This window comes from Podarcis pityusensis (genome assembly GCF_964106645.2).
Source record: "Podarcis pityusensis genome assembly, chromosome: 4".
Classification (NCBI taxonomy): Eukaryota; Metazoa; Chordata; class Lepidosauria; order Squamata; family Lacertidae; genus Podarcis; species Podarcis pityusensis.
The window spans coordinates 52,394,545-52,407,303 of record NC_138027.1 but is presented as its reverse complement, the minus strand read 5'-3'; the positions used below and the strand labels follow the sequence as shown (position 1 = coordinate 52,407,303).

Sequence of the window (12,759 nt, the reverse complement as noted above, 5' to 3'; positions counted from 1 at the left end):
AAATATAGCTTTAAAGACAGCATTTCCTGCTGTGCCAGCATGTTGCTATGTAAAACACTCAGGGATGGCCTCCAGCACAGTGGCCTGTTCTAAATATTTTCTTTCACTTCAGGGAAGCTTTTCAAAACCTTCAGAGCTGCTCCAGCATCTGATTGATGCTCCAGGCAAATTTCTTCAGCCCAGTTGTTGTTTCTGCTCGGTACCCGTGTGCTGCTTCAAGCATGATAGGTGGGGCACATTCAGTAAATAGAAGGGGAATTCTTGTTAAGGGTACCTGCTTCCTTGGGGCAGGGGAGAAAGGAAATTCCTTTAGGGATTAATTGTTTCACAAGGAAATGAAGGGAGTGAAACATATTTTCATGTGTGTCAAGTCCCATTTTTGTAACTTGACTTCCTGCTTAACAGTCTTTAGAGCTTGTTAAAAGGGTACTAAATCTTACCTTCCCAAATGTGTGGATTCTTCAAATCATGGCAAGCAGTCTAGTCAGATGCAGAAAGAAGATCCATTGAACACAAAAGGGGACTTACTCTCAGACAAGTGTTCACAGGACATTAGCTTTAGCTGACCAGTTAGGAGAATTTACACAGAACATTTTACAATTCTTACAACAATGGAAAAACCGTTAGTTTTGTGCACCTTTTAAAGGATTTTATTTCCTAACAATATGTTCTGAAATTGTCAAGCAATTGCAAGTAGTTAAGAAGTGTTAATTGCAACTGCATGTAAGCTAAAAAGAGCGAGCCAGCAGTAAGTCACACTGAGCAAGTTGGAGTTAACTCTTTATTAGCAAAAACAGGATCTGCACAGTATTCGGCCTAATGAGGACAGCAACTCTTCTCTAGCAGGTCTGGCCTCCATGAAGCAGTTGTTGAGACTGAAGGTCCCCTCTTCTCTAGGGTTTTCCCCAAGCAATCTGAGACTGTGCCTGCATGAAGCTAACTTCTCCTCTGTCCTCTTCATGGCTCTCCTGGTTTTGGGTGACCGAGGGAGGAGGGGAGCTCATCAGAGCAGGAGGAGCCTGTGCCTCTTCAGCCACAGAACTTACCTCTGCCTCTTGGCATCCCTCTTCTGCTTCAGCTTCAGCTTCTGCCTTTGATTCTGGATTTGTCTGCTACAGATTTCCACTGCTCACCAAACCCTGTTACGCTTTCAGCTTCTGAAATGTCCTCCCAGTCTTCTCCCTCTGACAACTCACCATTGTCCCACCACCAATCCCCTGGCTCTGAGCCTTATTCATTGGGAGTCCCCACCTGGTGCCTCCTAGCATTCCTCTGTGTCGAACCAGTCTGTGACATAAACAGTTAAGAACAGTTAAGTCTAGGAAACACGAGTTTCCATTTTATTGTTTCATCCAAGAAAGCGTGTCTGATATCAGATTTGAAGATCAGGATTTTTAGTTTAATACTTCATCCCTGTAACCCACATTCCATTCTAATTTCCCACAATGCATTGCTTTGGGACACTGGAAAATTTAAATGGCATTGCTCAGTAGCTCTTCTGTTATGTTCTAGAATTAGAGTGACAGTAAGAGCAACAATGAACAGTGTCCACAGGAGAAAAGCAAGCACTCACTTTCAGATAGAGGAGTAAATTTAGAGATGCAAGAAATCCCACATTCCCTAGGCCTGCAAGCCTCAAAATACACTTACTCAATGAGCTGTCTCATTGAGATCAAAAAGATGACTGCTCATCTTTATCTTTAGAAGCTGCTTCCTTATGTCTCTATGCCACACTATGAGCTGTTGTGCTCAGGGTATGTCAGTGACAGAAAGTAGACAACTGTTTTGGAGTTTTTCAACCTTTTCTCCCCAGCTCAGAACCTAGCTTTGAAAGGAAGAGGGGGAGAAGGAGGTAACAGGTATGTACAGATGGCAATTTAAGGTAGATTTTATGCATCCTACGTGTGCATGCTTTCCGAGTCGCCCACACAATGTCCTCATCTTAGTGGCAGCCTACACTCCCTCCGTTTAATTCAGTTTTTTCCTGATACATGGATAATGCAGTAATTGGCAGGGGGGACCTCCAACATAAAATGTAACGTTATCTGAATGTAGATGCAGTGAAGCACCTTGTGTGGGTAGGTTTTTCTTTTTCTTTTTAAGTGTGATGTTCGGCTGGATGCTGTTAATCACCTTCCCCTCCACTTGCTTGTTGCAGACCATAACCAACCATTCTGTTTGTAACAGCTGCAAAGAAAGAAGCATGCTTATTTCCACTGCTTGTTGATGATGGGACGTGTGTGTGTGTGTGTGTGTGTGTAAAACAGCCCTTTTGTGCAGAACTGCTTTTCCATTGTACTGAATAGGGACAATTTTTTTTTTTAATTGAAAAAAAATGGGTGTTTCTTTCTGAACCATAAAGCAAAACTGAAAGGTGCTAAGACAATCCATCAAGAACTGTGACAAAAGGTCTGCAGCTCAAGACTTGAGCTTCGGGACTGGCCACCAGCGATTTTCCTACTGATCCAGCATTTAGAATGTTCCTCCCTGTTCTAGGGAATTAATTATCACAAGCAGGTTTTACTTCACCTCCTACTTAGGGCCTTAGGGTCCAATTAATGTATCTGCCTGGCTATTTGAATGGCAACAGTGGAAGGGTGGCTATACAAGCTGCTTGTGTGAATTGTCTTGCCAAATGGCACAGTCATTTTAGCAAACTCAAATTCCCTCCATCCCTCCAGCTGGGAACAGCATAAGCTAAACTGAACCACAGAGACGCTTCTTTACACAGATGACTTGCCATAAGGATTTGCCTTGATGTGATTGCAGTGCCACGTGGCCACACACACTGCAGAGTGCCACCGCAAACTGGGCCTACAGTGCCCTTTGTATGGAGCAGAAGGGAGGACTGGAGACACCTGTGATGACAGAACATTGGGCAAGAGTTTGGGTGAAGGAGCAGTTCTTTATGTGGAACTGCTAACTATTATAATAGTGATTTTGCTTCAGGCTTGGTTGTGGACTGAAGACGATGGGCTGTGTTACTGCATCTTGGGAAATATGTCGTGCAAATTGCAGTAATCACAAAGTGGATTGTTAATTTGTACAGAACAGTACGGTTCACACAAATGGCACCAGCCAAACTGAGTGCAGTTGTACTATGAATCCCAACCGTATCCCCACTCAAAGTGCATTTGCATGTGGGCTGTTAGCAAGTGTGAATCAGTCTTTAGGAAGCAGCTTGTAGGATACATTGCATACGCAGTTATACTTACTAGCGTAATACTCATATTACAGAATAAAAACAGATTCAGCAACAATGTTATTTCATTCTGCTATTACATGTATTTACCATTTGTTCACAAAAAATACAGCTCTCTCTTGCTTCCCCCAACGTTTCATTGGGTTCCAAATAAACCTGAGTTGATAGTTCAAGTTAGTATTTGCAGGACATTCAGGTACAGAAGTCTGAAGCATGCACAGAACGGTATGCTGATTATTAGTGCCTTAATATTGTGTTCTATGGGGAAATGCCACCAATTATATTTTATAACTTCACAAACATCAGTGGTGTATGGGTCCTTATCAGAATATTTGGGGTTATTTTGAAGACACTACTTGAAATACTGAGAGGTTTTTCAGAAAGCATAGTTGAAGCACACACAAAACATGCCACAATCCCATTTCAACAAGGTATTTTTTGTTTACATTAAGCAGCGTTGTAAACTTGATTAAACTTACAATGCAGCTTGCTTTGTCTAAGAGCGGTTATGTGGATAAAAATGTAAATGAAACCATCCAGTGGCAGGGATAGTAGAGGTTCATAATGTAGTAGTTTCTGGAACACCATGACCTTTCAAAATTCATCTCTGAAGTCTGAAAAACCCTTAATTGTGTGAAGTCAAGTTCAAAAGGGCTAGAACAATCTCAGGCAGCTGAAATTGGGTGGTGCTGGCTAAGAATATGGGCATTTCTCCCCGTTTTCCCCCCCTAGACCAGCTGCACATGAACATGCCCGCACATGGTATGTGCTTACAATTTTTTTCTGGCACACAGTACGATACTGTTCTTTCATGGTGAGGAATCTGAAACGTTTTCAGCCATTCAGGCCTATGCCAATGTGGATGTTCATTTGACACAAGCACACTGCACATTGTTTCAGCCTGGCCTGCTCCCATACTTCTCCTTGGGCCTAGTTTTCACAAAGAGCAATGTATTAAAACTTGCACAACTTCAGGCTATGCATGAGCTTAAAAGCAGGCACAGTCTTCTCTTGTTTGTGCTAAACGATGGTTTTGCTTAGCATTACATGTGAATCGGTCAGTTTGTACAGTTAGATATAACATGGCACTTGTGAAAATTCAGTGATCTGGACTTTAAACTGCAAGGTAGTCAGTGGCACTGTTACTGGATTAAGGTACCACTACCTTTGAAGCAGAAACAATTGTTCTCATGCATAAACCTATTCCTAAGATGGTGTTACAACCAATGGGTGCTTCTACTTTGGATGTACTCATGCACAAGCAGGTGGATCCAATTTCAAGATGGCTGCAGCCAAAGAACTGCTAGTGCTCCTGACATCCTGTCCACTGCTGTTCTTCAATCCTAACCTTTTAAGAAATATTTGGTGCTGAGCTGAGATTTTATGTGTATCAACAGAATCTCAGCGGGAAAAACCTGATTATCTGATCTCGGGGTTTCTTAAAGAAGGCATCAAAACGACTCAGAAACATACCTTTAAAAACAATCTCTCAAAAATTTCCCCCACCCAAAGCACTTATTCTGATTTGTCTTTTATAAAGGCATTAACATCTAGATACTGTGTATGCTAAAGAAGAGGGGAAGCACATAAACCATTAGTGACAATCTGCCACCGTGCTAGTCTAATGTTAACAACTATCAGCAATCCTGTATACATAACATGTGCTAGCAGGGAACAGGTAAACCATAGAATAGTCTTTGGTTAAAACCCTGTAAATTAATAGCAAATTATTTGCACAAACCCCTATTTTCTTATTCAGACATTTTCTTTACTGTGAAATAAAAAGAGCTGCAGAGTACAGAACATGTTTGCCTTTTACGAAAGTTAATCACAGTTCGTAGCACTACTAAATTTTTGATGACAACTGCATTACCATTCCTGCCATTTGCAAATGGCACTGGAGCTAGCAGATGTGTCCTTTGATAACTCTTCTGAATGCAGTGCAGAGTTTCTCAGCAACACTTTCAAGTATGTCCAATGCTGTTTTGCTAAAACTGAAAGTATACAATTTTTCTAAAGGCAGTTTCACAGAAATGGCATAGCTATACAGATGACCGGGTGTTTGTTTTTTTAAAGCACAGCATTTAGAAATATGGGCTATTGTCTCATGATGAGGAGGAAAATGTGAACAAAGATTTCCTTACAGTCAAACTAGTTCTGAGATGATCATGTCTCTTTATAGTAGCATCTCTTAACAAATGAACATTTCCTTTAGGAAAAATATAGAATGATTTTAGGTGTTTTGGAATTATTAGACAGTAAAAACTGCTTCAGTTATTAGCATCTTGCTCTGGTTTTTGTGCTTTTATGCCAAGTCCTTTCAGATCTGTTTCTTCTTCATCTGTACATGACTGAAGAGAGCACATTTGCTTCAGAAATATGAAAAAACTTAGTTTTCCTGTTTTTGAGTAATACGAATGGTGCTTATGCCTGTGAAACAGAGAACTATTGCCTGACAAGTACATCAACCACAGCTTTACAAACCAGAGGGCAATTCAACAAATTCTTCTTTCACTGTCCAAGCAAGTTGTTAGGTCCAGTGGTCTGTTGTTGACATAAACTTATGTGCAATATTAGAACACAGCCAAAAAGTATCTGCTTGGCAAGATTACACAGATCTTCAAAAGTAAGTCTTTACATCACTTGAAATATTTGTCCTTTCCCACCAATGACACTAGTCTTAGGCCACTGAAATATGTGGCCTTGTGATTTCTTTATTGAATGTGATAACAAAATACACAGGAAAAAACATTTCACTACTTCTATGGGAAAGTCCCAGAAAACAGCACTACACAAATTTAGATTTTCAGAAAAGTCACCTCAGCACTGGCCATTTATAGGGTCCATTATATTGAATGAAATTTGTGTTGGGCTCATTTGCTGCAGCTGAGGCATTCTTGCTTCCAGCGTCTTCTCTGTTGGTGACCCTACTGACTGATTCCTTTTCCGCATCATCTGTCCAATACCCATCATGGGGAATCGACCTCTGCTTTTCACACAGTTAGGGCTCCCCAGAGGATTAGAGACATTATTTAGCTGGGTTGGAGAGACAGCTTCCTCTCTAAAAGAACTGCTCTTTTCGTCATATGTGAAGGACAGTTGAGTAGGATGAACTGGACTTTTAGTAGGACTGGGAGAAGTTCCCCCTGGCTGGAAGAGCGGAGACAATGTCCTTTCACTGGAACTTCTCCGACCAAAATTGACTGGCGAGCTTAGCATTCGATACTGATGCGTGGGAGAAATTTGGTCTATTTGGTCCTCTCTGTCGCCGGTTTCAAAAGAATGCACAATGTTCAGAATTAAAGGAGAATCCAAATTCTGGCTGCCAGGGCTTGAGGGCTCTTGCTGAGGCGAATCTTGCCGCTTGGTGAGCCTTGGGGTCCTTGGAACAGGTTGCTGGATTTCAAGGTATTCCAGAGAATAGGAGGTGACACAACCTGTCTTGGCTGTAGCTGATTCATGGAAGGGGCTCAAGCCACTAGGAGAATCTACAAAACAATTTTTTAAAAGAGTCAAGAAAAACCTTTCATGGATCCCCCCTCCCTGAGACAAGGCCAGCTATAAGTCATCAAGTGAGAAACCGCCTGAGTGAAATTCAAATCCTAAACATAAACATACCCCCAGAACAATACAGTAAATACAAGTTTAATCCAAAATGTGTTTTCCCTTAAGGTGTGTTATCCTGCTTATTCCTTCTCTACTTTGTCTTACACTTTGCCTGCCTGCCCCATCAGAAAGCTAACCTTTCTACTATTCTCATTTCTCTGTTCTGTCAAGGCTGTCAACCCCCTTCTCTCCCCCCCCCCCCAAGGGAATCTGTGGTCATGTCCCTTCCCAAGCTAATCAAACCTAAACCATTATCCGGGACAGAAAGAAAGATAACAGTGCACTAAGAAGTTTGAATAGAGGAAGGAATCTTATCTGAAAAGCCAGTGATGATTCAAACATACTGGAAGTCAGGAAACAGAACATTTCAGAGCATGCAATTATCCCCAAACAAATTTGTCTTTCTGGGATGCATCTTGATGTTGAGTGCTGTAAGTCAACTGCTATTTCACAACTTATGCAGCAGTGAATGTGTATTTAAAACTGCCCATGCATGATGTGGCTAAATGTGTATATCTGTGCAATACACCTAGTTACGAATACATGCTTTCTGAGTTTATAATGTACAGTTTTATATTTACATGTAAACAATATTAAGTGTACGTGCAAAAAATGTAAAATATGGAATGGAGCTCTGCTAAAACCATGCTCTTAACAGCTATTCTTTGTTATGTTTGTGAATGGCCTACAGCACTAAAATGAATTATAAAATCAAATGGCAGAAAAAGAATATGAGTGTGGACCAAGACCAAACTTAAATACCATCCCATGCCTCTTGTGGAACAGTTTACATGACAGGTCTCCTGTCATGGCTTCCCCAGGGAATTCTAAGATGGTAAGAGTCCTGAGAAAATATCATCACCCTCATCAGATTACAAGTCCCAGAATTCAAATATTCTATACCCCCATCTCCCTGCCACAATTAGGATTCCCTAGGGAGAGATAGTATGTGTTAAACAAGTTGATGGCTGTTATCCTATGCATCCTTACCGGGGAGTAATCCCACTGAACACAGTGGGACATATACCCGAGTAAAGATGAACTGAGTCACACTAAAATGCTGCAAGCCTATATGCACTGACCTGGGAGTAATTCCTGAACACAGCAGGGCCAGCTTCTGAGCAGATATGTACAGGATGGCAGTGAAAGTCTGTGATATGCCCTAATTTTCTCTGATCTGCAACTTACAAAGCAAGTCTAGATCACATCAAGAAAGATGTGGAAAGATGGCTCCACTTACCTTTCTCTGGTGCACCACCCTGGGTAGCTTTGTGATCATTCAGCAGAGCTTTTGTAGTCTGTATCTGTGTCAGAAGGCAGGTAGGAGGTTCTTTGTAAGTGGGGGAATTTTTCTCAGATTTCTTCAGAAGCGGGTGAAGAGGCTCTTCCTTCGTTTCCTGTTCCTTGACCTTTTTGTCCTTCAAATTTAAAAGCACATAAACAAAAACGGTTTGGTTTGTTGGAATCTGCTTTAGAAAGCTTCAAAAACAGGTGAAGTAAAAACACTGCTTCTTAACAGCATTCCAAGTTTGAAAAGGCAGCATTAAGTTAATGGAAGCAAGTTCATCAGGCTGGAAAAGGCGCCCCAGCCCTGTTTTGGGCCTAGCAACCTTATGTCCCCTTTGGATCCCTCTCCTTCCTGCGAGTAGTGCAGTTCCAGTAATTTGCCACCGTGTGACTTTCTTATATCTTCTTTCTCCCAAAACGCAATTCATGTGTCTGTACATGGAGGTTTCATATCATACCAGTAATAGAACTAGGATGGGAAAGTAGGAGCAGCTTTGGTTGGGTGGAGCAGAAGGAAAACATCCTGGGAGGTTGGTGGGATTTACAGCACCTCAGGTCTTGGGCTGTACCACCCACCACCGACAGGGATGAACACAAATTGATGGTGCATCAAGCTAATCATCGTAAATAATTGGCCAAGAAGTGAAAACTATGTGACCCCCCAACTGCTATTGAAAATTGAAGGATTCCAGAACACCAAGGTTACAATCTGACACCCAGATTTATAGAAGAGGATACCCAGGTTTCGTATGCTCCGAGATGAAAATAAGGAGCATCCATCAACAGCCTTGAAATCTAGCACTTGGTAGCGATTGGCATGTTATCAGCTTATGTGTTTAGCTCGGATTGCACAGGGAAGGATGCTAACTGAAGTTCAGCAAGCTGTCAGACTAGAAGCTATGACAGCATTACAAAGAATTACCTAGGATTAATAACAGTTGGTATAATATTTTATGTAGCACTTTCAATGTAAAGCATGCTTTACAATTTTTATCCAATCCATCCTCATGACAAGTATTGGATATTGGTCACTATGATTCCCATCACTCAGATGGTGACACAGACATGCCTCACCAAAACCACTTGCACTTTGGATTCTGGTATCTAGTGGACAGAAGAACCTTCTTTTGCATTTGTTTTTCCCATTATTAAAATGATGCGGAAGAATTTTCTGCAAAGTGCAGGAGGACCCTAGGAGCTGTCTGGCTGCATCTCCATAGTAACGCTCTGATGCGCTTTCATGTATCTCTTACGTTCAGAAAAGCTCTTTGCAAGTGGATGTCCGTAGCTGCAAGCTCGGCTGAAAAGGATGTTTTGTCTGGCTGTAGTAGCTGAAGAACACTGAGATGTGTGTCTCGTTCACATGTCTGTATCAAATGAAATTATCGAGGGGCCCTTAAGACATGCTACCAACAACTGCTGGTTTCAACTACATACATGTGCTGATGATAAAGTTTTGCAATAAGCCAGAACATGAGACACAATGGAAATTGATTCCCCCTCCCCCCTGGCATAATTATTAAATCTTTATATGATCAAATATCTTAGGAGTCACACACTTTCTATTAGTTTTTGATTCTATCCATTTGGGCTGGGTGTATGTGCATGGGCACACATATTTCTGTATGTATGTGTGTATGTATGTATCTCTGTATGCATCTGTTGTGTCTATATATAGATGTACATATATGTCTACATACAAAAACACACACATACACGCCAGCAAATGATTTTGAAAAAATGTGAAGCAAAAATATTTACTGGCCCAATTAATTTAATAAAAACACAACATCACAATTAATACCATGGTTTTAACAGCAATCTTCGAAAAGTATTCTTTTTTTTTTTTTTTTTTTTTGCAAATATTGCAAGTTAAATTACAGCTGTGAATGTTCACATCAGTCGAGTTACAGAAGCAGAAGCAGGATGAGCTCTGCTCTCCTTCAAGAACAGAGAAGGAAGAAAGTGGCTGCATTTCTGGACTGTTGCCAGAGAGAAGCTATGTCCTAACCTGGTTGCTAAACAACACCGAATTGGAGGTTGACTTCTAAAGCAAAATATCTATTTTGTTGTTCAATGAGCTATGACGGTTCATTGTTTTTAAGGTCTTTTTATTGTATTACTTCTATGAAACAATAGAGGGGCAATTCCCAAACAAAGCAAAAATGAAAGGAGAGCTAATAATTAGATTCATGAATTAAAATTTTCTGGTGCCCTGCTATATTGTCCAAATATTTAGTATTCAAATATTTAGTATTCAAATATTGCCTGATATAGACTCCATCCCCTGGGATGTGTGCACCACCAACTCTGTGTATCCTTACATCAGCTTTGCACCTCTGTACAATTGCCCTGTATGATCAGCACACTCTCTCTGAGCCGGAGCCAAAGAGCTGGATTATGGCTCTTGTGATAAATACATGGCATCCAATACAATGGTTCCACTTAGGTAAGTAGGGGGCAATTAGGGAACATGGCATTACAGCAAATGTTGGTCAAAGTGTTCTCTGCCACTGAATTATTCCTTAAACAGAATCTGTTTTGGGAAATGCTGAAATCGCTCTAAATGAAAATAACAAGCTGTGGTGCAGCATTAGCAATAGCTTAGCAGTTGCTACTTTAAAAAAGAAAAGAAAAGATATCAACAGCATCTATTGTCGACTTGTATTGACTTTGTTTCTAAAAATGGGGATAGTATTATTTCCATTTATTGATTGATTGATTGATTGATTGAATGAATGAATTTATTTATTGAATTTATATCCCACTCCTCCCTGAGGATATATTCAGCATTTGCCAAACTGGATTACCCCATGTTGCCTTGGCATGTTTTGCAGTGAGTCATATGGTAAGTTTCTCTTGCACAGCCATCCTTCAAGAGACCTCTGGGCATGACTTTTTGTTTGTACTCTTTGTTGAACCAAAGTTGAAATAACAGTCAAGGGAAATGCCCAAGTATTGCCTGGTTCCAAATAATTGTAACCTGGTTTACCTCGTAGGTGTCCTTGTTTGACTTGTATTTTTCTATCCGACACCAATGGTTCATGTACACATTATCGGGAGCTTCTGTCTTCTGGAAGGATAAATAATAATCGTAAGGTATTTGTGGGGAGAATTAGAGCACAGATTAGTTCAAATACTTGTTTAAAAGAATTGCAATCACTGCTTCCACTCTAAATATTGGGGTGGCCAGACTGGAATCTACTGGTGGGTAGGTAGGTGATTTGCATAGTTTGGCAAGTTCTGGGTTAAGAGCATCAACATCTAAAAGGCTTCCTCCCTATTCTAAATTAGGCTGCTGAAATAAAGAATGACTCATAAAAAGCCAAGAGTGGAGTTTTGACCTGGGCTGAGCATGTGGTTAGTACTACTTTGCGTTCTGAAAATATGTCCTTTCCCAGAGTCACTATTTTGCACCTGGTTCCTCCTCCTCAGGACATTAGTGGGGAAAAATCAAGTAGATCCCACAAGCCTGAAGTCTGCCCTCCTCAGTTATTATTTGACAGTATAGTCTAACAAAATTACAATCTTGTAATTGTCTAGTAACAGGTTAAGCCCAAATATCCATGGTAGGTAAACGGGTATAGGACTGTAGCCTCAATCTCACAATTATTTTACTTCAGAAATTGCTGTAAATAAATAGTCAGCTATAGATCTTCTTAACATGCTTCCCTCCCAAATAGAATCATAACTAGGGATGCATTTAACAATTCTTGTTACTCACAAAAATAATCACCTTCAGGTAAAACGGAAACCAATCAGATGTTGGTAAACAAGCACTAACCATGGGAATTAAATTATTTAAAAAATGCAACCAGTTTCCTTGATGCTTGAACTGGAAAGCCTCTAGGGCGTCCAAATTCTCTTTTAAACAAGAAACACCCAAAAGGCAGAGGGCTTACAAGCAACTTCCTCATTAACTGCACCTCTACCTACTTTAACAGAAAAAGAGTCAACCATCATGTAGATCAAAAGGACAGGCTAACAATTCCTTCCTGATAATTTTTATATAGCTCTGAGGTAGCACTGCTGGGAGTTTGGACTTTTCAAAGAAGACAGAGATAACAGAGGAAAGTGCTCTTCATTATTGATGGAACCTTCCTCGTATGGAAGAGGATAAAGACTGGGCTCTCTCAAAGTGTGTCACAGGTGACAGCTACAATCCATTTCTTTAATCTAGGAGTTTCAGATTGAGGTGACAGTAACTGAGTTATTGTGCTGGTGTTCACTGTCTGATAGAAATCTATCATGGTCACAGAAGGCTGGCGAGTGATTTTCTACAGGCTCACAAAGCAACCTGGTATCACAGCGAGTTATTAAGATGATAGCTATTTCACTTTGAGCAATGTAACCAGCTTCTGGTACACCAAATTGCTTTTATGAACTAGTTCTGATACTTTGGGTGTGATAGCGATGCAGAAGAAAAAAAGATTATTTAGACTGAGATGTTCTGAGGAGAAAATGTAAAAAGGAATGAATCTAGCAAAAATAAAATCAATATCCCCCCCATGCAACTCTTGCCTATAAGATGACAACATGTGAAGAGCAATTCTAACAAAGAGCCCAGGTAGTGCAGGGCAATGGACTCAACAATACATCTGCAGCCCTGCTGGAAGGGTGGAGTGTAGGGTTGTTGTTGTTTATTGTTGTTGTACCAGCACCAT

The 12,759-nt window shown here is 40.7% G+C and overlaps 1 protein-coding gene across 1 annotated transcript in view; it reads right to left on the bottom strand.

Annotated features, from left to right (window-relative positions):
* Window positions 1–3,262: 3,262 nt before the first annotated feature.
* Window positions 3,263–12,759, bottom strand: part of HUNK (hormonally up-regulated Neu-associated kinase) — a 55,133-nt gene continuing 45,636 nt past the window's right edge. The window contains exons 8-10 of the mRNA XM_081003540.1: window positions 11,088–11,168; window positions 8,049–8,226; window positions 3,263–6,690 (exon numbers count right to left, since the gene is read on the bottom strand). Coding sequence (XP_080859666.1) covers window positions 6,023–6,690; window positions 8,049–8,226; window positions 11,088–11,168 — 927 coding nt within the window. The 3' untranslated portion in view covers window positions 3,263–6,022. The remainder of the gene's footprint in view (window positions 6,691–8,048; window positions 8,227–11,087; window positions 11,169–12,759) is intronic.